This window comes from Mus pahari, chromosome 9, assembly GCF_900095145.1.
Source record: "Mus pahari chromosome 9, PAHARI_EIJ_v1.1, whole genome shotgun sequence".
Lineage (NCBI taxonomy): Eukaryota > Metazoa > Chordata > Mammalia > Rodentia > Muridae > Mus > Mus pahari.
The window spans coordinates 7792523-7819136 of NC_034598.1; the positions used below are offsets into that span (position 1 = coordinate 7792523).

At 47.0% G+C, this 26614-nt stretch overlaps 1 protein-coding gene and 1 long non-coding RNA gene across 2 annotated transcripts in view; one reads left to right on the forward strand and one right to left on the reverse strand.

Annotated features, from left to right (window-relative positions):
* LOC110326726 overlaps positions 1–26614 on the reverse strand; it is a 197547-nt gene that overhangs the window by 17841 nt on the left and 153092 nt on the right. Inside the window, exons 35-39 of the mRNA XM_029542536.1 lie at positions 26218–26356; positions 24948–25068; positions 15749–15858; positions 6544–6693; positions 626–679 (exon numbers count right to left, since the gene is read on the reverse strand). Of these exons, the coding sequence (XP_029398396.1) occupies positions 626–679; positions 6544–6693; positions 15749–15858; positions 24948–25068; positions 26218–26356 (574 nt within the window). The remainder of the gene's footprint in view (positions 1–625; positions 680–6543; positions 6694–15748; positions 15859–24947; positions 25069–26217; positions 26357–26614) is intronic.
* LOC115064695 lies at positions 13910–22464 on the forward strand. Its single transcript, XR_003844511.1, has 4 exons — positions 13910–13994; positions 21539–21715; positions 22004–22255; positions 22344–22464. It is a non-coding gene; the product is annotated as an uncharacterized LOC115064695 (long non-coding RNA).

A 26614-nucleotide genomic window follows, 5' to 3' on the forward strand; every position in this document is an offset into this window, starting at 1 on the left:
GATTCCAAGGAGCAGAATAGTCCCGTGAAGAAGGCTAGCACAGTCTCCATTTTCAGGCTCATGAAGGCAAATTGCCTCCTGGATAGATGTGCATGGCAGAACCTCAGGACGGTTCAACAGTCCTGAGCAGTGTCAGACACATCTAACAGCCACATTCCTCCTAGTGCAGAGGTGAAAGGTGCTCGCCCTTCATACAATGTAACATGACGGATGAACGAGCCCCAAGGAGCTGGCATTTAAGTACAGCACCTTTGATAAGCCCTGCAGCCGTCTCCGCTTCATCACCACCCTGGTCTTCCCTTGACCCCTCAACCAAATATCATTTCATTTCTGAAATACATTCTAACTGGCATCTTAAAAAAAAAAGAAAGTTGCAATGCCCACAAAATTCTGCCAAGTCACAACCCTTCCAATAATACACAACAGAGACAACTTTAAAAACAAACAAACAAAAACAAAACAAAACAAAAAAACAAGAAAAACCTTCGAAAAAAATGCCCCTTAGGAAGAGCATTTACACAGAATGAAATTACAGTCCTCAGATGTGCCTGCATGGGCCTCCGTGACGAGATTTCTGCAGGCAGCACGAGCTTCCAGTGCACTGAGAGCGGAGTAACCAACCCACCTGGCTGGCACCGTCTTCAGAGGGAACTTGACTTCCCCGTAGCGCGTCTACCTCCTGAGGAGGAGAAGGCAAGGCTCAGTCAACACCCATGTAACCCCTGCCAGTCGGTGTCTACACAGCCTCATTCCAAAACCCTCTGGCCCCTGATCCTGGGCTGTCAGTAGCCTGGGCTGTACTTGGTATCTTGTTAGACTTTAGGCTGTCTATCTGTCTGTCTGTCTCCCTCCCTCCCTCCCTCCCTCCCTCCCTCTCTTCTTCCCTCCCTACTCTCCCCTCTGGCCTTGAACTTAATATATGGCTGAGGGTGACCCTAACCTTCTCATCTTCCTGCCTGAGGTCACAAGGCTGCACCACTATGGGCAGATATACTCTGGGGTTTCAAACAACACATCAAAAGCTAACATGCAAGCCAGGCATGGGGTACATGCCTGTACTCCTGAGGCTTGCTGGCCAGCTAGCCAAGATGAACCAGTAAGCTCCAAGTTCTAGTAAGAGAACATACCTCATCTCTGAGAAATGACACCCACCCACATGAACATGTGTACACATGTGTACACACAAATTAACAACAAAAACCCCACAACATAATTTCCAGGCTTCTACAATGACAAAGAGTTCAACTATGGGGGGAGTCATCAAGTGTGGGCAAGACCAGGACTCCCTGATTAATATTTTAATGCTTCATTTAGTTTTTTTAGGCAATTTCATATTTTTCCCTTGAGTATAAAATAAAATAATATGGGTCTTCAGATACAATCAATTTTGAAACAGAACATACAATATGACCCTCTGGGTACTACAACCTAGTTTTAAGGAGATCTGACCAATAAAACTGACCCATGATATGAAGATGGACAGACAGAACGAGAGAGAGAGAGAGAGAGAGAGAGAGAGAGAGAGAGAGAGAGAGAGAGAGAGAGATATTATCCCCCCACTCCCTCCCCCAAAGGCTTATCCTGGTAACAACTTCTGACTTAGGGTTTCCATTGCTGTGAAGAGACACCATGACCAAAACAACTCTTATATTGGGACAACATTTAATTGGGGCTGGCTTATAGGTTCTGAGGTTCAGCCCACTGTCATCATGGTGGGAAGCATGGCAGCGTCCAGGCAGGCATGGTGCTGGAGGGGCTAAGAGTTTGACATCTTTTTTTTTTTTTTTTTTTAAGTTGTGTTTTTCTTTTTTTCGTTTCACTTGAGTTTATTTAACAGGCTTGTTTGTGTGATTGATTTTGTGTGTGTGTGTGTGTGTGTGTGTGTGTGTGTGTGTGTGTGTTTCATTTCTATAAGTACACTGTGGATGTCTTCAGACACACCAGAAGAGGGCATCAGATCTCATTACAGATGGTTGTGAGCCACCATGTTGTTGCTGGGAATTGAACTCAGGACCTCTGGAAGAGCAGTCAGTGTTCTTCACCACTGAGCCATCTCTCCAGCTCTAGTTTGACATCTTGTTCCAAAGGCAAACAGGAGAAGGCTACATCCTCAGGCAGCTAGGAGGAGGGTTTCAAAGTCTACCTCCACAGTGAGAGATGTCTCCAATACGGCCACACCTCCTAATAGTGCTACTCCCTGGTCCAAGCACATTCACACCACCACATTCCATTCCCTGGCCATACTTAGCCATAGCAAAATGAGAAATACATTTACTCCAACTTCAAAAGTCCCTTTAGTCTACAGCAGTCTCAATAATGCTTTAAGTCCAAAGTTCAAGGTCTCTTCTGAGATTCATCCAATCACTTAACTGTAATCCCCTGAGAAATCAAAATTTAAAAACAGATCACATATTTCCAACATCATAGGATATACCTTACCATTCCAAAACATCATGGTGAGGAAATACTGAACAAAACAAGACAGAAGCCATCTGGGAAAACTCCAAACTCAGCATCTCCGTGTCTGACGTATCTCCAACTCCTTTCATCTTTATTGACCACTGTTGGCAAATCTGGCATTCAGCAACAACAAACTTTGTTCTTTTGGGCTGGTTCCACACCCTGTTAGCGGCTTTCCTTGGCAGATATCCCACAGCTCTGACATCTCTTAATGTCTTAGGGTACAAGGAAGCTTCAACGTTACAGCTTCTTGTTTCAGTGTCTGGGATCCACACATGATCCTCTGGGCTCCTCCAAAGGGCTGGCATCACTTCTCCAGCTCTGCCCTCTGTAGCACTCTAAGCTCAGGTTGAGCCACTCCACTGCTGCTGCTGTTTTTGGTGATCATCCCATGGTACTGACATCTCCAATATGCTGGGGTCCTTTCCTGAAACTAGGCTTCACCAATAGCCTCTCATAGGCTATCTTCATGGTTCCAAGCCTCAACTAATTTGCATGACCCCTTTAATCCTGGGGTGTCGACTTCAACTGAGGCTACACTTTCACCAGGCCTTCCATAGCCTCTCACTATGCCAAGCCTCAGCTGCCTCCATGACCCCTTTGTGCCTTTAAAAACCAGTACCAGGCTGGTGAGATGGCTCAGTCGGTTATCTCTTCCAAAGGTCCGGAGCTCAAATCCCAGCAACCACATGGTGGCTCACAACCATCTGTAACGAGATCTGATGGACACCTTCTTCTGGTGTGTCTGAAGACAGCTACAGTGTACTTACATATAATAAATAAATAAATCTTTAAAAAACAAAACAAAACAAAACAACAACAACAACAAAACGGTACCGCTTGGGTGACTTTTACAGATTACCAAGTCCAGCTGCCAGAGCTCTTTGAGCTCTCAGAAAACACTTCCCAGAAGATTTCACCTCAGTGTTGCTGGTCTCTTCTTTTTTTTTTTGGTTTTTTTTTTTTTTTTTTTTTTTTTTTTTTTGTTTTTGGTTTTTTTTTTTTTTTTTTTGGTTTTTCGAGACAGGGTTTCTCTGTATAGCTCTGGCTGTCCTGGAACTCACTTGGTAGACCAGGCTAGCCTCGAACTCAGAAATCCACCTGCCTCTGCCTCCCGAGTGCTGGGATTAAAGGCCTGCGCCACCAGGCCCGGCTTGCTGGTCTCTTCTTAATCATTGCTAATTTCTTAGCTCTAGCTAACCAGCATCACTTGTCCAAGTAGTCCCTTCTCTTCTTGGCTATAAAACCAGAGCCACATGGCCGAAGCTGCCAAGTTTTGCTGTTTGCTGTAATTGGCACATGGCCCCCTTGTTATCACATTCCACCAGCTTTCTGTTTTCCAACTCCTTCACTGTCTAAGCTTGGAACTTGCTCTGTAGATTGAGCTTGAATCCTGAGAACTGCATGGCTCTGTCCCCTAAGTGTTGAGATTAAAGGCTTGTACCACCACGCCTGGACTTAAGCTTTTCTTCACCTAGAACTTGCTCTGTCCCAGGTTGTCTTTGAACTCAGAGATCTGCTTGCTTTGCCTTCTAGGATTGAAGGTGTATACAACCAAGCTTGGGCCTAAGCTTTTCATGGCCAATATTTCTCAAGATCCATATCAAAAGCCAGTGTCATCCCATGTCAGAATCTAAATTAAAAGTCGTTATCTTCTAGCCTCAAAATCTGGATCATAGGAGTACCCTCCATTTCTGGATTGTAGTTCATTCCAAATTAAAAGTCAAAATGAAAACAATAACCAGGTAATAATGCCTAACATAATATAGAACTATTCCTTGTACAACTGTAAACACACAAACAATAAGCTTAGCTGGGTGGGATCTTGCCCCCGTAGTCACCACTCCCTTAATCTGTTTATCTCCTTGAACACAGGATTCAGTTCCATTGCACTTCCTGGTGCTTTTAAAAAACTACTTGAACCGTACATTTTGTATTTTTTTTCTTATTAGTTTACTATGCTTGATCAAAACACACTTCATGAGAGTAAACCAAAGTTTATGCTGGATGTTTCTGAGCTGTCCTCTGTCAATGCAGTTATTGTGTGTCTCTTCACCTTAGCCTCAGACAGACTATTCTGTCTGTCTGAGCAGTGTGGCAAAAAGCAGCCACATTGTTCACCAAAACATAAAAATGACCTGCAGAGTTCAAATCACCCTCAGCATCAATGTCTTCTATATTTCTGCAAGGATGGCTCAATAAGTCCCATGTAACTTTGATTTTTTTCAAAGCCTACTTTTAATGATGAGTTTTAAACACTTTAACCTCCCTTTTAGCCCACCACCCACCAGAGGTAGTGGAAAAGAAAGGTTATAGGGGAAATAGACCTGTTCGGAGCAAATTTTTGTTTGTTTGTTTGTTTTGTTGGTTTTTGTTTTGTTTTGTTTTTCGAGACAGGTTTCTCTGTATAGCCCTGGCTGTCCTGGAACTCACTTTGTAGACCAGGCTGGCCTCGAACTCAGAAATCCTCCTGCCTCTGCCTCCTGAGTGCTGGGATTAAAAGCGTGCGCCACCATGCCAGGCTGGAGCAAATCTTAATTGCAATGTCAGGAAATCAGTAATTCAGTTTACAGGTCAGCAATGGCAACTCGCTTGCAAATACTTCACAAATACACCAGCAGTCAAGTTCAGTGGAGTGGGGACAGCAAACATGAATCAGCAGCAGTGGCACAGCCTAGCAGAGACCGCCAGCCCTCAGCCTTGGCGTGAGTCAGCAGGAGGTATCAGGGCCATCAGGTACACCAGGAGAAGTTCTCTTCTGTGTCTTTCAGTGAATTGAAGATTAGCGAAGACTCAAGACCAGGAAGTGTTGCACAGCTAGCTAGCTCTCCAAGCAAGCCCTTTTCACAATCTGTTGAGTCCTATTTATTCTCTCTCCAAACATCACGTGTCCCCCCACAGGTCTTGCCTCAGCATGTGAGTCTGACTTAGCAAGACTCCACCTGAGTCTGTATCACCTGACATCGCTCTGCCAATCAGCCCGAGTCTGTGGAAGTGGTAAGAAGCCTTAGCACACCACCAGAAGCTTCTTGGTGTTTCTCTCTGTGGAATCACAACAGATGGAGCTCATCTGTGCAATGTAAGGCGAACCAATACAAGCACATTGTTAGGGAAGAATCCTTCATCACGTGTCCTTACACATGCTTGCTTTAACATAACCTCCTCTCTCCTGTGTCAGTGTTCCTTCATGAGTCTGATTTAGCCTTTAATCTGTATCCACTTCAGAAAAATACTTTTTCATGTGTTTGCCCCAGCAAAACACTGTCCCACACAACTCCAAAGAACCCATAACTTTTCACTTTAGTCCCACTTAAAGCATTCAATGGCTTTCCAAATCCAAAGTTCCAAAATCCATATTCTTCCAAACAAAACCATGGTCAGGCCTATCACAGCAATACCCTACTCCTAGTATCAACTTTTGTCTTAGTTAGGGTTTCCATTGCTATGAAGAGACACAATAACCAAGGCAATTATAAAGGACAACGTTTAATTGGGTCTGGCTCACAGGTTCTGAGGTTCAGTCCATTATCATCATGGTGGGAAGCATGGCAGCATCCAGGCAGGCATGGCACTGGAGAAGGAGCTGAGAGTTCTACATCTTGTTCCAAAGGAAAACAGGAGAAGACTACATCTTCAGGCAGCTAAGATGAGGATCTCAAAGCCCACGCCCACAGTGTCACACTTCCTCCAACAAGGCCACACCTACTCCACAAACACACCTCCTAATAGTGCCACTCCCTGGACCAAGCATACACACACACACACACACACACACACACACACACACACACACACACACACACACACACACACACACACACACACACACACACACACACACATCATTGATTACGTCTTGTACTCTTGGTAACCCTCTAAAGCCTACACCCCATTGCTGCTAGGACTGTCACCTGTCACCTTAGTGCCGAGGCCCAAGAAAAGAAACCAATGGACAGAAATGGTGGAGGGCACCAATTTGTCATAAGAACATCTCCCCTCACCCCACTCAGATTTTCTTTGTCTGGTGACTCTGGGGCCTCCATGCCCACAAGCTTTCTCCTTTGCACTTCTCTGGGCACCTACCTGCTCCTTCTGGCTAAGTTTCTGCCTGGCATGCTGCAGGACATGCTCATAACACATGGAGTAGGTCTCAAAGTTGCTGCGTTCTCGAGCCATCACATCACAGCCCAGGGAGAGGATGCAGGCTTCAAGGTGCTCCCTCCGGAAAGTGATCTGAAAGTGGAATAGTGTGTCTCTCAGCAGCTCTACAGGGCTCTGGCCAGCCACGTCAAGTAAGGGCTTGGAGAACATGTTGCTTTGGCTCATAGACACATTTTCATTTCCCCTCAACACCAAACCCTTGATTGGCGATGCCTCTCTTAGTTCTGCTCTGAACCTTAGCAGAGCCAGGGACAAGAGAAGTAACGGTGGCTGGCCATGTGTCGCAACCATTAACAGTTATAAGGCAGAGCAACAAACTATTAGAATGTTAGATTTAGTTCTGCTTTCAAAGAAGGTTAACGAGATGGCTGGGTTTGAACTTATGTCCAGAAACTACTCTGTGGAGTGCTATGTGAAGTATGGAGACAAAGCGAGAGCAGCTCCCCCGTCGGAGTTCACAGTGCGATCCCCACTTCTTACTTCAGGACCCTCACATGCTCTTTACCTTGTCCACCCAAATTCCACCCGGCCCTCTTCCTCCATGGCTACCTCTTGGTCTCCACCTCACCAGGGGTATTCGTATGACGGTGAGATCTATGCTCAACTCTGGGGAACACAGCCGAGGGATGAGACACATGTAGATCAGCGGCTTTCAAGCTGTGAACTGCAACTCTTTCAACAGGGGCCACCTAAGGCCATTGAAATGCACAGATATTTATATTCCGACTCATAACAGTAGCAAAATTACAGTTATGGAGTAGCAATAAAAGCAATTTTATGGTTGGGGGGGTCACCAATACATGAGGGGCTGTATTAAAGGATCGCAGCATTAGGAACAGTACTCTGTCCTTCTAGAACCACTGGCCTAGAGGGAGGCCTAGGGTTCTGAGTGGACATGTTCCTATGTCCCAGGCTATAGGAGGGCCAAGTGGGGGCACTTTCTGAAGCATCGGGCATCCGGCTCTGTTTTAAAGCATATGGCTCTCTTCCCTCAACACTTCCTGCAGAAGACTGGGCACACTCCATGAAGGGACAGAGGAAAGAGTCCCCCCACAGCAGCTTAGACTTAGGCTCTAGAGAGAACTGAGAGCCAGTCTGGGAAAGGCAGGACCCATAAGTCTGCCCTAACTTTAACCCACTGCTGTGATAAAACACCAATCAAAGGTAACTCCTGGAGTCAAGGAATCCCACAGTTTATACATCTAGGTGACAGTCCAGCACCGAAGGAAGTTGCAGCAGGATGCTGAGCAGGGACTCAATGCAGAACACAGAGGAGCAAAGGTTGGTGGAACGAGCAAGCTCTGGCCCCACTCTCCTGATGGCCCATGCTTGGTTACCATTTTTATGTAGGCCAGAATCACATGCCTAGGGATGGCACTGCCATCAGGCCAAAGTAGTGGAGGCAATTCCTCAATGGGGGCCTCTCTTCCCCTGTAACCCTAGTTTCTGTAGAATTGGTGATAAAAACCAGCCAGCACTGTGTCTGTGTCCCCCATGTAGACCTCAGTGCCTGGATGCGTGTCTGAGGTCATGGGAGAAATCAAGCCCAAGCTTCGACCTGCAATCTTACATGCGCTTTCTCTGTGACAATTTCAGGATAAACCCAGATAGCACCCTACTTACGGGCTGCTTGCTGCAGAAACCAGGCTATTCTTGGGACCTGCCTTGGTCCCCTGGCTCTGATCTGCTTGTCTGAGGCTCAAGACACTATCCTGTTGGTATGACTTTGTTGCTAAATTGACCTTCAGAGAAATCCCACAGTGGGTTTTGCAAATTGTGTAGGAACTAGGAAAGACGGTGACAGGGAGGGGACCTAGCACGGAGGAAGGGCTACAGAAGTAGATTCGGTATTCCTGCAGGGAGAACAATCTTTACAGTTCTAGGCCTTCTGACCCGGGAATAATCCTGTGAATTTATCTTTAGGGAATATTATGGTTTGGATCTAAAATGGTCCCAAAAGAGCACATGCTAAAGGCTTGGTCCCCGGCTATGGACCCTGGTGTGGTGTAACTGTATTCTTGAAGGTTGGGACTTCATCGGAGTATTGACTCATTGATGAAGTCGGGCTTGATGGCATTATTCCGAAGTGATGGAAGCTAGAATGTGAACCTTAGACGGAGGAACAAGTCTCAGGGACTGTGCCCTTGGAGGAGTCAGTCTTGCCTCTGGCTCCTTATTCTGTTTCTTTGCTTCCTGGTTGGCTTGAGGGGAGCCGCTTTCCCGTGCTATGCGCTTCCTCCACATTTCTGTTGTGCCACAGGCCCAAGAGCAACCAAGCCAGCTGATGTGAGCCCCTGAAACCATGAATTAAAAGAAAACCACCACCCCTTCAAGTTACTCTGGGAATTGTGTCACAGTGGAGATATGAAAACACAATGAAGTCATACGCAGTTTGTGTAAACATCTTAATGTGCTGTCTAGTAGGAGAAAAATGAAATCAGCCTCAAGTGGCCTATCAGGGAAATGAGTTAAATCTCCCTGGTTCATCTATAGGAAGCAATACTAACAACTATGTATAATATAAGCATATTATACATATCTATCTCTATATGTATCTATAGCACCTCTATCTCTGCATTCCTACACACACACACACACACACACACACACACACACACACACACTGTTTATGTATTATGTATGGCCTGTATATATTTGTGTGCCTGATGCCTACACTAGAGGTCAGAAGGTTTTGACACCTGGAACTGGAGTTGCAGGTAGGAGATTGTGAACTATTATGAGGATATTCAGCCTCATGTAAAGAGATTTATAATATATGATCAGCTTCAAAAAAAAAAGCCCACCATTTAAAATAGGTCGTAAAGGAAGGGGGTCATAAGACTGCACAGTGGGAAAAGGTGCTGGCCAGCAAGCCTGGTGACTTAAACCTGACACTTGAACTTACCCACAATACACACTGTAGAATGAGAGAACCAGCTCCCACAAGGTGTCTTCTGACCTCTACATGTGTGCTTTGGTGCACATGTGCATGCACATGCACGTACTCGCACACACACTACACAATTAATTAATTAATTAATGTGAAAATGACACATAAAAATAAATAATGTAAAAATGTTATACAAGATATGTTACTTTATAAAGCACATGAGTGGAAAATGATTAGTAAAGTTTAAAAAGAAATGTTACTAAAATAATAGGAGAGATTACTAGTGAGTGGTAAAATTATGAGTGTGTGTTTTAAAATATCACACTTCTATTTTCTTTTATAAATTTTATTCTTATTTTCATGAGAATGAGTGTCTTGCTTGCATGCATGTATGTGCACTATGTGTGCCTGGTGCCTGCAGAGGCCAAAAGAGAGTGCTAGATCCCTTGGAACTAGAGTTACAGATGGTTGTGGCCCTCCAAAGAGGTGCTGGGAATTGAACCTGGGTCCTATGGAAAAGAAGCCAGTGCTCTTAACCATGGAGCCATTTCACCAGCCCGTAAGTTCTATTTTCTAATATAATACAATCACAGTTTGTACACGTAATTAAGATAAACTTTACATAAAGGATACATACTAAAAGTTATGTTTTCAGAAAGCCATCGCTTGTGTCAGCCTGGCAGGACTTAATGAAGGCTGGTCCATGGGATCTGAGGACAACTTCTGCTTGGGAGAGGGAACCAGCTACGGGCAGGTAAAAGACTGGAGCCCTAGGATTCCTCCTCCAGGGTCCCCCTTAGATAAAGGCCCCTTCGGTGGGTGTGGTAAGGCAGGACACAGTGATGCTACCTGCGTCTGACCCCTTTGGACGATCATCACCCGGAAGCTATTAGCCCAACACCAGGATGCAGAAGCTCTTTTTGGAAAGGGCTTAGTACTAGCAAAGGGAATTTTCTAGTTTGACTCTCTTGAAAGCCTCAAGCCATGAGAAGTCATAGCCAGGGTGATGAGTGAGGGTGTGGCCAGTGACCTCACCTCAGGCCACGCTGGAAGCCCTCCCCAGTGACTCATCCTTTACTGGCCAGGCGATCTTCCCTGGAGTGAGCACAAGTCAACAAGGCCTCCACTGACAATCTAGCAATCACCTCTTACGTTAACTTCCTGCCACCAGGGCCCCTGAAGACGTGGCCCTTTGCCTCGGGGGAGGTTGCCAGAGCTCTACCCTTAAGCACCTCCCCAGAGGAGCTGGAGAAGTTTCGCTGCTTCCTTCTCCCAGGAGGCTCCACAGGGGCAAGAGCAGTTGGGCAGAAATATCCACTCCAGGAGCCAGGAGCTCTCAGCTCAAGCACCGGGTGGAGGAAGAGGTATTCTCTCGTGAGCAGGGGCGTGGCGTGGCGTGTCTGAGATGGGTCCCACGGTGGGCGCCGTGGCTGGCAGGTGAGGAAGAAAGGTTTCAGGTCTCCTTTACACACTGCCCTCAAACATCCTGAGCATACGAAGCATAGGAAGCCTCCTGTAGAGCATATGTTCCACCCTCGACCGACCCTTGGCTTTCTGCTGGCGCTCCCACAGTCGCTTACCTGCACAGCTCCCTTTCAGGGTCACGGCAGAGGTCCCTCCCACCTGTGTAAAGAGGTAGCTCGACCAGGTTTCACCCTTCCACTTCCCCCTCCACTGGTCCAGATTTTCCCAGTAAGGACCACTGCCTTCCTCAGGACTGCTCCGTGGCAGCACTTACACCTGAGCCTGACTACACTAACGGTGTTGGCTGGGGGAGCAGAAGATGGCTCTGGGCACTGATTGTTCATGAGAGCCAGTCTTGGGTGAGGCTTGACGGGTGCCAGGGCTTATTATGTGTCCCGTGGTTTTATAGGCGTGGACCACCACACTGACAGCATTTGTTTTATATCAGTCACAAAGTATTTTGGAGGTTTCTAAAACACCAGTTCTGTTGGTGCGCGCCTGTTTACTCTGAGACAGGCACCCAAGGGCTGCACACAGGGACACTCAGCACCTAGCTCTAAGCCTTGCTCCAGCATGCCCCTCCCCCACCCCACTCCCTACCCACGCTCTGCTGTGCCTTCCTCCCCTGCCCTCCTCATGTTGCCAGCTCCTCCTTGTGTTTCAAGATGTGGCCCCAACAACACCTCTATCAGGCCTTCGTGTGCCCTCTACCCATAAATAGATACATGAATTTTTTTTTAAACTTTCTTTTTAATAGACTCCAGCTCTGTCTCAAAGGGAAAATATTAGCACCAGTGATGGATGGAGACTGGTTTTCTAAAAACTGCGTAGAGACTAGATACCGACATGAATTTTTAAAGAAAGACTGCCAGGTTGACCTGATTTTCTCAGGAAATAGAGCAGACAGCAGCCCTGGCTTGCAGCAGGGTGCTCGGAGAAGCGGCTGGAAGAGCATGGCTGCCTGGCAGAATAACTATGTGCTCCAGGCCCATGTCTGCGGCAGCTGCACAGCCTGGAAGGTCGTGTGGCAGCTTGGCGACTTGGGATCTGTCCTGACTTCACAGCTACTAATGACTTAAACAAGGCTGCTTAGAGCTCAGAGCATCAAGAGGTTAAAGAATGGCCCAAACTGACCAAGAAGACAGATGGTGGGACAGTACGGTGTCCGAGGACAACATGTGAGCTTCGGAGGACAGCCAATGGCGTCAGTCACTGCAGCTGCCCAACCCAGCACACTTCCAGGCAGTGATCCAAGAAAAACAAGGAGGGCAAGGTTGCCGTGAGCTGAGCATGCAACCTAGGACTTAAAGGAGACTGGCCAGGACTGCAAAGTGTGCACCTACTGAACAGCAGAAGGGAACAGCGGTGGCTTGTACAGGGGATGGCAGGGAGGCTGAGGACCCCATGTCACTGCCCAGCCCACCGTGCATGGAATAAACCGTAAAGGGGCTCAGGAAAGCACTGCTTCCCAGTCTGCATGCTCTGGTGTGGGTCCATACCTTCTCACAGGTGTGCAGCCCACCGCCCCACAGGGCACCCACTGAGATTTGTATTCCTGACCAAGCCCACTGCTGAACCGTGAAGACTCCATCCTCCATAGCAATGGCTCCAATGGGACCGGGATATGGGAGGCTCACAGTCAGGGGAAGACCAAATACCACTGAGTAACAGCTGAGCAAACCCAAGCTGCCCGGGGCTGGGGCAGTTTGGTTGTGAGTAAGCTCTTGGTTCCTGCAGTGAGAAGAGGCTGGTGTCCTGCCAGGCTTGGAGGAGCCGAGCGAGCAAGCGGTCACCAAGGTCTCCAAGCACTTCCTGAGCTGCAGATACTCCTGATAGAGATTTGCCCCACCTGTGAATCCTACATTTCCTTCCTACAAGATGTTCTCCTTAGCTGGGTGTGGTGACACACGCCTATGACCTAGCAGCTGGGAAATGGAAGCAGGAGGATGGCAGAGTTGGAGGCCTCAAAGTGAAAACAACATTCTGTCCCCTGCCAAAAATCAAAGATCCTTATCCTCGCTTATCTTCAGTGATGGGCGGAGCAACAGGGTGCAGCTCCTGTGTGTGTGTGTGTGTGTGTGTGTGTGTGTGTGGTGTGTGTGATGCTCATATATATGAGCATCACACACACACACACACACATATACATGAGCAGGGATTCATACATACATACAGATGTATATATGTGTGTGTGTATACACACACACACACACACACACACACACACACACACACATCACATACGGAACACTAGCAGCATGATAACCACATGACAAATCTCTCTCCATCTCACAAAGTAAAACCAGTACCCACTGGATACTAACTTTGCCCCTCTGTCCCCCCACCACTGGATACTAACTTTGCCCCTCTGTCCCCCCACCACTGGATACTAACTTGCCCCTCTGTCCCCCCACCACTGGATACTAACTTGCCCCTCTGTCCCCCCACCACTGGATACTAACTTGCCCCTCTGTCCCCCCACCACTGGATACTAACTTGCCCCTCTGTCCCCCCACCACTGGATACTAACTTTGCCCCTCTGTCCCCCCCACCACTGGATACTAACTTTGCCCCTCTGTCCCCCCACCCATGGAAACCACCATCCCACCTTTTTTCTCTGAGAGTCTTCAAGGAACCCGAGAAATATCAAGTTCAGAATCCTTACACTCGTTTTACTCTGCAGGCGTCCTCATGGTTATCATGTGGCGCCATGTGTCAGAACGCCCTTCCTTTTTTGTTTTTAAGGATTAATACACTGGTTTTATTTATGCATACATGTGTGTATGCCTGCACGGGTTCACGTACACCACTGAAAGCAAACGTATTTGTAAGCTGCCCAGTGTAGGGGCTAGGAACTCATCCTGGGCCTACAGGGAGAGCAGCAAGCACTCTTCACTCCTGAGTAGGCTCCAGCCTTTAAAGCGAGCCACAGTGGGTTTTGATTTAAGGCTCCCTGCCCCTGGGAGATGGGGCCTCTCATCAGCACACACAATGATGCTTCAGTGTAACTGAACGCCAAGTGAGTATATGAATATGTCTATGTCTGGAGGAAACAGATCTCCAACCACACTTGAGAATCCTCTACCTCATAATTAAGGGTTAAAATGTTTAGTGTAAAAATTATGGGAACATTTCCAAAAACTTAAAAAAAAACCTGAAGAAAACAATATCCACCCAAAAGCACATTTTTCCAAAACAGATTTTTTTTTCTAAGTTTTAAAATTCATTTCTTTATTTACTAAGTTTTTGAAATAGAGTCTTGCTGTGTAGTCCAGGCTGGTTTGGAGTTCTTGTCTCCTTTCCTCGAACTAGCTGACAAGTGTGTGTAAGGTTGTATGTGGAGGTCAGAGGGCAACCTGCTGGAGTCTGTTTTCTCCCTCCACTGTGTGGGTTCTGGGGATCAAACTCAGGTCACCAATCTTGGTAGCAAGCCCCTTTACTTACTCAACCATCTCACTGGTCCCTGGGGTGGAACTCTTTTTCCTCCCTTTCCATTATGTGTGTGTGTGTGTGTATGTGTATCTGTGTGTGTCTGTGTGTGTCTGTGTATGTCTGTGTATGTCTGTGTCTGTGTGTGACTGTGTGTGTCTGTGTATGTCTGTGTCTTTGTGTGTCTGTGTGTGTCTGTGTGTGTATGTGTATCTGTATGTATGTCTGTGTGTCTCTGTGTGTGTGTCTGTGTGTGACTGTGTATGTCTGTGTCTGTGTGTGTCTTTGTATGTCTGTGTGTGTGTGTGTGTCTGTGTGTGTGTGTGTGTCTGTGTGTGTGTGTGTGTCTGTGTGTGTGTGTGTGTGTGTGTATGTGTTTGCATATGCATGTGAGCATGCCATGGTGTTTGTGTGTGGGTTAGATGGAGCAATGTTCATGAGTTGGTTGTCCACTTTCACCGTGGGTCCCACAGATGGAACTCAGGTCATTCACGCTTAGCAGCAAGCCCCTTTACTCACTGATGCATCTAACTGGCCCCCTGGCCTGGAACTTTTAGTCTCCCTGCATCAGCCTCCCGAGTGCTAGGATTCCAGGTGTGTCCACCGTGCCTAGCAGGACAGATTTTCTTTATTTTGTAATAGTTGCATGGAGATGATTTGTCTGTTAAGCACTTATTAATGACCCTGAGACTGGTGTCCAAGCACGCATGTTTGCTTCTTCATGCCACCTTCTCAGGCATGAGTCAATCAAAATGGATTCTTTCAGTTTTAGCAACTGCTTCCTGCAAAGGGTAAATACTGTTAAACACTACATTTTAGGGTGTTAAAGAGTTCAGATATCTTTTCTGATATACCCAAATGTAAAATTATTGGTGCTACTTCTGTTGTGGAGGAAATGGGGGGGGGGTGGACAAAATGCTACCCTTTGGTGTTCTTGGCCTGTCACTGGCTTTGCCCCTCAAACTGTACACTTAAAAAAATATTTCCTAGTTAGGAGTATCATAGGCCTTTTTTGTTTTTCTCTCTTTAACTTTTTTATACTAGCAAATCAACAACAGGAAATGTTACTTTAAAAATAATTAACCCATTCAAAAGTTTCAAGTTTGTCTTTAAGCATTTGAGCACATTTTTTGACTAGCCAATGTTCATCTCCTGATTACTCCAAAATGGACAGACATTGGGCTTTTTCATACTAAAATGGTATGTGCAGTGGTCTTTGGGGTTCAGCCTCGGGAGTCATCTCCTTAGGGAGAGTAAGGGATCACCCGGGAGAGTGTTAAATGGCGGCCTTCCTCCCTGCGTTTCTGTCCAAAGGGAACCACAGCCTTCATTTTGAATGCCTACCTCAGGACCATCGTCTTGGGAATTCTCCATCAGTCTCCGTATAAATCTCTCAACTATCTGGGGTCTCAGAACTGAAAAGTTTTCTTTCATGACTTGGTGTTTCCAAAGATCTAGGAAAAATAAAAACAGATCAGTGTGACATCATAAAACACAGACTGCCACTAAGGGTGAGGAGACTCCATAGCTCCCAAAGGATGCACAACGAGTCTTTCACTGTGAAACTCCCGTGAGGAAAGTTGGGGTGGGGGTGGGGTGGGAGGGCAGTCAGGACACAGAACCCTCTGGAACAGGATTGAAGGAAGATCTCTTGCAAAGTTCTTAACAAAGACTTTGGGGATGGCCTCCTGAAAGCCAGTGAATGATACCGTTACTGTGGAGAAAACCCTGAAGGAAATGGCACGCTGCCCTTGACCTTCCCTGGACCTCCCCTGGCATCCTCATCAGTAGCCTGTATCTGTGATCATTTCAGTCTAACACAGCCTCAGAACTAAGCAAAGAGCACCATGGCTGATGTACACGTGACCTTATTCAGAGCAATGTTATTTCCTGTGGCAGAAGCTGTAGGAAACGTAGCTGTCCGTCATCTGGGATCATTTTCAATTATGGCCACCCTTCCAATGGAGTAGTATGCAACTGTTCACAGGAAGAAACTCTTCTAATATTGATGGAAAAGTTTGATGGTGTGGTAGTTTGAATATGCTTGGCCTATGGAAAGTGGCACTGTTAGGAGGTGTGGCCTTGTTAGAGGAAGTGTGTCACTGTGGAGGTGGGCTTTGAGGTTCTATGCTTAAGTTCCACCCAGGGAAAAAGGGAGAGAGCCTCCACCTGGCTGCCTGCAGAGGAGCCTTCTCCTGACTGCCTTCAGATCAAGATGTAGAACTCTCAGCTCCTTCTCCAGCACCATGGCTGCCTGCATGCTGCCATGCTTCCCACCATGGTGATAATGGACTGAACCTGTAAGCCAGCCCCAATGAAATGTTATCCTTTATAAGAGTTGCCTTGGTCATGGTGCCTCTTCACAGCATCAGAAACCCTAACTAAGACAAATGGTATTGATCAAATGCCACCATGGTGGAGGTACTAAGTGGGAATGGCAAGGTATAGAACCGTGTATATCAAAGAGGAGCCGACTTAGAGCAGCGGCAGCAGGAATTCCCCCTTCTTTCTGCCCTGTCCTCATCTACCCGTCCCTGGACTGCTCACAGCAGTGCAGCATTTCCCCTGTTTTATAAAGCTCCTCTTCCTGATTCTCCTCTCACATCCATCAATCACCTCATTGCTTTGCACCCTCTCATGGCAACATCCCCAGAAAGCAAAGCCGTCTCTCAAGTCCACTTTCCTGGTTTGCACTTCTACAAGTTTGGGGAAACTGGTTTTGTTTTAAATACCCACAACTTCCTCCAAAGCCAGTGGCCTGACTCACTTACCCGATTCATAACCTCCCCTGTTGGGGACGCTTCCCTCTTGTGGCTCCCTTCTTCTCACACTCCCTGTGCCCCAGGACTCAGCCTCTGCCAAGAACTCACTTCTGTGCATTTATGCATTCACTTTACTGTCTCATCCTCTCGAAGTTGATGATGATGATGATGATCATCATCATCTCAAGTTTAGATGAACATCTTTTTATTTTAAAGATCACATGAAACTTAATTTATGCACAATAATGTCAGTGTCTCCTCCCTAAATAGTTCCATCTACAGTTTGCCCCATGTCAAAGATAGATCTTGCATCTTTCCAATTATTCCAAACCCCCGGGGTCACAATGACTGTTCTTTTTCTCACATTCTACATTATATCTGATCTATCACTGCTGCTTCTAAAGATATCCAACATCTGACCACATACATTTCTCTGCTTCTAATTCCAGCTGGGAGGAGCTGGAGAGATGGTACTGGGGTGAAGTGTTTGCCTTGCAAGCAAAGGACCTGAGTTCTATACTTAGAGCACACCTATAAAGGTCGGTTGGGTGTGGTAACAGATCTGTAAGCCCATTGCTGGGGAGACCAAGACAAGCAGACCCCCTGGGCTCACTGACCAGTGAGCTTACCCAGTTGGTGAGCTCCAGGAAGTGAGGGACCATTTCAACAAACAGGTGGATGATTTCTGAAGAACAACACTTAAAGTTGTTCCCTGACCTCCACATGCATGTGCACCCACACCACATGCATATATATGCACACACATTTAAAATAAAACATAAGCCATCTATCCTGGTCCTAAGGAATCTCAGGGAGAAGCTGTGGGTATGTGGGAGAAGACAAACCCACCGCCCCTCTTCTGTCGAGCGCACCAGCGAGTTCCCTGCCTGTTGTGGCTTCTCCTTCCCCTTAGATGAGAGTGTCTGCCACATACTCCAATACTGATGGGATAACCAGCACACAAGAACAAGTGTCCATTACCACTGTTCAGAAATGGCTGCACCTCTAGGGTTTCTAGACTGCTATTGGACCAGAAGTCTTGATTCTGAAAATGGGATTCCACATTTCTTCTATAGATGGCTACTTTGCCTAATAGACCTATAAATCAAAGTTCACAAGATGCTTCGGGTTTTAATAAGACTAAGCTTTGATGAAACAGACAGAGCTCATAATTGTCATGGAAACCATTTCAGACGCGAGCGTGGCTGCCTTTGCTGTGCTGTGGGCAGAGGCTCACCGAGGTGCTGAGTCTGACACATGCTTCTAGCTTGGGACCAGTCTGGGGTTATTTCTGGCTCCAGCTAAGGAGAAACCTTTTCCTGGAAGACTTCTCAGCTCTCTCTCTCCTTGCACATGAGTTCAAATTAAGATACACAGCTGGACTTACTGGCTGGAGCCAGGGAGAGAGGAAGTCAACCAAGAAATTCCTGGCAAAGAGGAGTCCACCTCTACATCTGTTCTCAGTGCATGTGTGGCCATGGCCCCTTCAACAGGCAGAAGCATCAGGAGGGGGTATGCTCTCTCTCTCTCTCTCTCTCTCTCTCTCTCTCTCTCTCTCTCTCTCTCTCTCTCTCTCTCTGTATATTTGTACTTTTGTGCACATATGTGTGTATATAAAGTACACAGTACGTGTGTATGCTTGTGTGTCTGTATCTCTGTCTTTGTGTATGTGTGCTTGTGTGCATATATGTGTGCATGTAATGTGCACACTGTGAGTGTGTGTGTGTGTGTGTGTGTGTGTGTGTGTGTGTGTGTGTGTGTGTGAATGCAGGTCAGAGGAGCGGTCAGAGGATAGCCTCAGGTGCTGGCCCTTGCCTTGCCTTGGGTTTGAACCAGGATCTTTGCTTGATTTTTAGCCCAGGCTAACCTTTGGATTCACCCCCATCTTTGTGGGGACATGCTAGGATTCCTGCCCCAGCATCCAGCTTTCCATGGTTTTGGAGATTCCCATTTGTGTGGCAAGCACTTCACCCACTCAGTTGTCTCCCCATCCTGGAGCCACAGTTTTACAGATGATGGGGTGGGAGGCAGGAGGCAGTGGCCCTGCGGTCACATTACAACCTTTTTCTCTATCGAGTGCCCTTTGACTAAAGGAGAGCTTGGTTTCTAGCTGGCCAGATCACTTCTCTTTCTTCCTCTCCCTGAAACTCTTAGCTTGAAGCACTGTACTTCCCCCACTGTTTCTCTGGATCTCAGTGGTCCCTGGGTCGGAACCCAAGAAGGAAGCGAAACCTGAAGACTCAAAGCTGCTGGGCAGAGGTGTTCCCCTCCCCCACAGCCAGGGGCCCCAAGAGTGGGAAGCTTGAAAGGCCCGGTGAGCGAGCTGGCCTGTCCTCCTGCGATGCTTCAATCTCCTACTCCCAGTGCTAGTTTCCCAAGCTGCATTATTTTCTGGACAAGGTAAGCAGTAACCGTGCAGTAAAGGTTCAGGGTCTCCATTAGGGGGACACTTTCCAACGTACCAGGATGGTTGCTACAGACTGACAGCTTGACAGAATCTAGGAGGATGTTCATAAGGAAGTCTCTAGACTATGTTCACTGAGGTGAGAAAACACACTCTAAATGTGGGCAGCAATACTGGGTGGCAGCATCCCATGGACTGGGACCACACACCGACTAAAAAGGAGAGTGAAGCACAGCGTCATATTCTCTCTCTCTCTCTCTCTCTCTCTCTCTCTCTCTCTCTCTCTCTCTCTCTCCTCCTCCTCTTCCTCCTCCTCTTCCCCTCTCTCTCTCTTTCTCTCTCTCTCTCTCTGGGCCTCTCTGTTTCTCTGTGTCTGTCTGTCTCTGTATCTCTGTCTCTCTCTCTCTGACTCTATTCTATCTTCATCTGCCTCTCTGTCTCTGTCTATCTCTGTCTGTCTGTCTCTGTCTGTCTGTCTCTGTCTGTCTGTCTGTCTCCCCTCCCTGACTAGGTGCTATGTCCCTGCTGTCAGGTCATCCCGCCATGAGGGACTGCAGCCTCCACTTGTGAGGCAAAAGAAACCCCCTTTTCCTTGAGTTGTCGGGCATTTGGTCAGAAGAGAAAAGTAACTCAGGCACTTATTTTGACATAAAACACTTTAGGCTGCCCAATATGTTATTTGAAACTGCAACAATGTCATCCAATATTGAGTTTTAGTGCTCAGGGACTTAGGAAGGGCAAGTTCAAGGACAGCTTGGGCTATATAGTGAGATTCTGTCTCAACAAAAGGAAAATCTTAGGTACTGCTGTTGGGGTTTGGGGGTGTAGTTCAGTGGCAGAGCACTTGCCTGACATGCATGAAGTCTGAGGTTCAATCCATGGTATTGGGAAGGAAAAGACTAATAGTTAAATAAGTAAACAAAAATATTATAAAATATATACATGTTATATATAATTATAAAAGTTAAATAAAAAACAAAGTAGAGCCTGTTTTCAAAGGATAGATGTGATCTGTATTTTATTTTATTTAAAATACACAAGTCTACAAACATTTGCTAGTAGTCTCATGTGGAGTACAGGACTTTGCACATGGCCACTCCAGCCTGGCTGGAGTGCTGGCTCATCACTCCTCCGTAAATATGACATGGTGCCGCGGCTCACCCTCGGTTCCATAGTCTGTATGGTTTGGCAGCTGTATACTGTAGAGTGTATGGAAAACAACTTCTAGGTGTATTTATTGTAGCAAAGAATAGATGGTTGAGGCTTGCTCTGTTGCTATGTATTGTAATACTAGGTATGGGCCCCCAAGACCTGGGTGCCCCTGAGACAAGAGAGTCCTCACATAGGCCCAAGTGACCCTATGTGATCTTGCCCCTAAGTTATTTCTGATTGGCAAATGAAGATGCCTGCAGCCTATAGCTGGGCAGAATTGAGATCGGCAGTGCTTGGGGATTCCTGGCTTAGGCTCAGGTCAGAGAAGAACCATGGGTTAGGAGTCAAGAAAGCACCGCCATGAGGGCTGGATTCTATAGGGAAGGAGGGCTGGAGGAAGGGCAGCCCAGTCTCTGGGCTGGAGGCTCCAGCATAGAGGGCAGGGTCTGCCAGCCATTCCCTGTAACAGGTATGGACTGGGGGATGCTGGGAGAACCTGGGTGGCCAGCATCCACTCTGATATGTTAATGGGCATCTCAGCCATTTGTCCCAGGTTTGAGACCCAACACATACTTTGCTGGTTGCTGGCTGCTGGCTTCCTTCCCCCAAATATGAGCCATGCATGCATACATGCATCCATCCATCCATGCATGCATCTATCCATGCACATGTATGCATAGTAGTATGTATGTATATGCATTCCACTTTGGAGACTGTTGGCCTTATAATTGTTAAGTAAAAATTAGAAAATCAGTTTAAAAATCAATTTAATGCCGAAGTGTCAAAGGTAGAGGTGACAGGCCTCTCTGAATTCAGGGAGCCTGTGTCTGGCATAGAAAGCTCCAGGCTGAACCAGGATGTCTGAAGCCATTGCTAGCTCAGGGGAGGGCGGGGAGCAACTGCAGCTATCAAGAGCCAGTGCCAGGACCAGGTGTGGATGCCGTGTCTTCACAGGCTCCCTGACTAGCCGGAGACCATAAATAAAAAGATAAAGTTACAAAGACAGAGTGGAAAGGAGACAGAGAAAACGTTTTCCAGGGTTTGGTGTGTGTGTGTGTGTACTGAGGTCAGAGGTTGATATTCACTCTCTACCTTATATTGTGAGCCACGGACCCTGAGCAGGCTGCCCACACTGAGTTCCAGGGCTCATCCTGTCTACACTTCTAGTGCTGGATTACAGTCATGCCTGGCTTTTTACATGGGATTCTGAACTCGGGTCCTACATACTTATGTGGCAAGCATTCTACTGACTAAGCCGGCTCTGTCCCCCCACCCCTCCAGTTCCCCTTTGGCAGGAACACAGGTGAATCCTGGTGTGGCCAACAGTGAAAGCAAAACGCCTGAGGGAAAAGCCTGGCGCCTCTGCTAACTCTACAAGGTTACTCCACTTCTCTCTCCAATCCTAACCACCACTGAGAAGCCACCAGTGCCAGGTGAGCCACGGTGTCAAAGCTGACATTAACGGCTGTTCTCTGAAGAAGCCGCTGCCTCTGTTTAGAAGCTGTGCCCACGACAGCTGCAATGAACTGTGGGGTGGATAGAGAGTGCAAGGTTCTAATGCCTGGGAATTACAGTGGTACCAGTTCCACAGACTGAACTGAAGTAGCACCTTCCTTCACAGCTACCCTGGCACACAGTGGGGACCTGCTTGCTTGCATTAGGGAACTCAGCTGATTCAGACCTGCAGACTAAGACATGCCCCGCAGACCAAAGGCCAAAACCAAAGTAAATGGAACAGTGGCAATCACTGCACCACTCAGTACCGGGTTTATTTGTGTGTGTATGTGTGTGTGTGTGTGTGTGTGTGTGTCTGGTACGTGGAGGATTGAATCCAGGTCTGGCACATGCTAGGCAAACACCCTGAGTCATATTCCCAGAAGCACATAGTTTTAAATTCTTGTAAGGATGGAATCCAAACAGGGATCTAACTAGACCTGGTCAATACACTCTAACCAGCATGATTTACCAATGTCAGCTTGACCACAGGGCAGAATAACTCCCCGCTGTTTCTCCACTTCCCTCCCACTGCACTGGCTCTCAGGAAGCCCAGCTGAACTCAGCCCGCAAAGCAAGGATGCAAGCCTGCCTGCTCTCTGGGGCCCCACCTCACCCCAGGATGTCCTGAGAAGGACTGCCTGAACCTCTTAGGTGGCTGCACCTGCTCAGGGCTTGTGCCTTTCCTGCTAGGCCTAGAGCCACCTGGATGTCAGACACAGCCCAAACAAGGAAGCTTTGTATCTTGCGTCTTGTGTTCCAGGACTGGAGCTCTGTCACGCTCCATTCTCTGATGACGTCTGCAGCTGATGTGCCCTTGGGGGCGTGGTCAGCTCACACAGGGCACAGTCTTTTTCCAGAAGCCCTGTTTGTGGAACTCAGTGACTTGAGAGTCCTAATAAAACGATAGACTCGGGAGGGAAAACAGGTACTGTCTTAGGTGAGGATGAGGTGAGAATCAACACGCTGGTGGCCGTAGATGGCCTCCTCTCAGAGGAAAACCCAATTGGTTTTGCTCCAGTTCTGCCCTAACTCACAGGTTCTGATCTTTCTGGAGGATTGCCAGGAATTATGAATAAATATTTGATGGTCTTCATAATCCACAGAACCTGCTGCAATAAAAATTCAGGGCCAACTTGTTCAAAAATGCAGGAGAAAGCATCTATGCAAGCACTAAACAGAAAGCTTTCCCCTCACTTCCAAAGTCTCTCTCTTACCCGGCTGGCTATGTGTCTTCTGGCTGTAATCTTAATTCCCTTTGGGGTGGGCCCTAGGAAACCCTCAACTACACCCATGGCTCCACCCATAGCCCCATCCACAGCTCCACCCACCATCCCACTCACAGTTCAGAGCAAGTATGTGGGAGCCCCAGTCGCTGCCAGACCCAGATACCAACCACATCTTGGCCAGGAGGTAAAACCTGAGCCAAGCATCTCCCAGCTGAAGCAGGACAATGGTTTGAGGCCAGCCCGGGCCACATCGTGAGACTTTGCAAACAAACATCAAACACACACAAAGCCTTTTCAGCGGAAAGAAATACACTAAGTATAAGTAGTATTTGTCTCTAGGTCAAGGGTTTCTTTCCTATGATTTGCTTGCTTTTGTAGTGCTGGGAATTAAAACAAGGGTCCTGCATTTACTCTGTATGTGCCCTGGATGCACTCTACCACTGAAATCCTTATTTTACTGCCGTGTGTGTGTATGTGTGTGTGTGTGTGTGTGTGTGTATGTGTGTGTGTGTGTGTGTGTGAATGCGTGTATGATTGTGCATATATGTGCACGTGCAGTAGCCTGTAATTCATTGTAAAACTCAGACTGGCCTCAAACTCATGGCAGTCGTACGTCAGCTCCCCAGTGTGGGGATTACAGGTGTAAGCCACTGCCATGTCTATGGTGAGTATGGACCCAGGGGTAATACATGAGTTGGGATAGAGGGGCACAGGAAGGGAAGGGCACCCCTCGCTCCAGAGTCTGCTTGAAGCTTCCAACCAGCCGTGAATTGAGAATTTCAGGAGCTGGGGAGAGACGTCTCAGGGGTTCAAAGCACTTACTCCTCTCTCAGAGGGCCCAAGTTCAGCTCCCAGCATCCCAGCGTAAACTTAAAAAGAATGTCAGCACAATCGGCAACCTGTACTGGGAAGGTTCTGAACACAGGGACAATATTCCTTCTCTATAGAGAAGAATGTCAGAACAGAATGAACGTGCTTGAGAACTAAGTCCATGTGACCTGCCAGTGTAGCCTTACACTTTTTCCAGGTTTTCTGAGAAGCTCATAAAACAAGACTACTTCATCGTTGGAGACATTTTATCTCCCTTCCTGCAACCTTCGAACCTAGGGCTTTACCCTAGCAGCCATGACCCCAACAGCCTGCGGGAACCAGCCTTTTCTCGTGCTTGGGTTGTCAACCCTTTAAGACAGTGGTTCAGAGAGCAGTGCACATAGTGACTGCAAGACTCTGACCAGTGACAATCGCCCCCAGAGATCCACAGCCATGCTCTCTTTGTTATCTCCATTCTAAATAGGATAAACTTCTGTTACGGCTCACCCTGAAATTCTGTTCTCTAGAGAAGCCGAGCCCCTGCCTCTAACCGAGCATCAGTCCCCGAAAGATCAGGGAGCCCTTCAGGCCTGTGGGGGTAGCATGGGACACTACCTGTCCCACTAGCACAGACAGTTTGCATTCTGAAAAACAATGTTTACTTTCCAAGTAATAGAACAAACATGCATTACCTGTTGGGAGGGCAGATTCCTCCTTGGACTTTTCTGATAGAAACAGTGTCATCTCTCTATTAACTTTTCTCAATACTTCTTGGATCATGTGAATTTCTAAACTCTCCAGAAGTTTCTGAAGCTGGAATATATAGGTTGAGAGTCACATTCCAATTCATGTGAGTACTCCGCTCCCAAAGAGCCCTATCTGTCCAGGGGCTTTGGGTTCACCCTCCCCTCAGTTCCATTCTCTGGGAAGAATGCCTTCTGGAACCATAAGTTCTACCCCAGGATCAACACATCTCTTTGCAGACCAACTTTTCTTTTCATGGCCCTCATCCTGATCAATAAATTATAACCCTTCTTACTATAGCCTACTATAGCCGGGCATGGTGGCGCACGCCTTTAATCCCAGCACTCGGGAAGCAGAGGCAGGCAGATTTCTGAGTTTGAGGCCAGCCTGGTCTACAGAGTGAGTTCCAGGACAGCCAGAGCTACACAGAGAAACCCTGTCTCAAAAAACAAAAAAACAAAAACAAAAACAAAAATATAATCTACTATATCGCAAAGTGTTCCGTGGCCCAAGTGACCTCATGCCTTTGGCGATCTCTAAATGATACCAGGAATCTCATAAGCTGTTACTTTAATAAGTCTGAAAGCCAATTTACATACCAAGGATGATCTCATGAGAAGACTTAAAGCTGACACATAACAAGAGATGCTGCTCCAACAGCTACAAGCCTCCCTCCACCCATGATGCTTGTGGGAGGGGCAGGGGTGGCCAGAGGAACAGGCTCAGGAGCATAAGCAACGTGCTTGGACTCCCGAGGCTCATATGGCGCTAACACAGACATTTTCCTATCATTCAGTGACTTCTCTGCTGGGACAGCCAGAGGCCCTGGGTCCCTGATCAAGCTGAGCAATGGCGAGCAAATATTATTCAGCACACCCAAGACCGTGTGAAACTATACTTTCTTTTTCTGGGGAAAGCCTCTTCAAAATGCTATGTTCAGTATTTCGCTTCCCCGTGGATGGGCACAGGTTGGATTCTGTATTTAAGACATTATTAGTTATATGTTCTGTCGTGTTCCTTATAATGTAGCGTGTCTATCAGTTTGAGGAAAATGAAAACAGGAAGACTCTAGACTTGCAGAATGGAGAAATTCAGGGGCAGTTCCCCCATATACCTTTAAGAATCCCCCTCCTCAACCCCACCTTGAAGAAAAGACCTTTTGTGTTTACTGCAGTTTTATAGGTCAGTGTCACAGGCCAACTGAAGAGAGTTGTGTACCTGCTGAGTTTTTATTTCAATTTCTGAGGCTCCCTTTGGGGGAAGGATAGATTGGCTTCTTAGTGTAAGTTCTTCAAATTCATCTTCTTTGCCCATCTGCCTGGCTAGAGCTTTCATGCTGGGGTAGAGAATCTCAGCTCTATCAAAGAAAAGAGACAGAAATCAGCAAATGAGCATATTTTCTTCTCATTTAGATTCTCTGTCAGTCATTTTCAGTTTCCTGTCATCCAAACCCTTTATAGACACACCAACAATTAAAACGCCACTCCTTTGGTCAATATTAAATCCTGAGGCCTTTTTCTGTTGAGTACATATAACTTTTGTCTTTGTGCTTCAAGTTGTTGGCAACTCTTCTCATTTTGTAGTTAACAGAGAACCTGACCTCAGTAACTTCCGG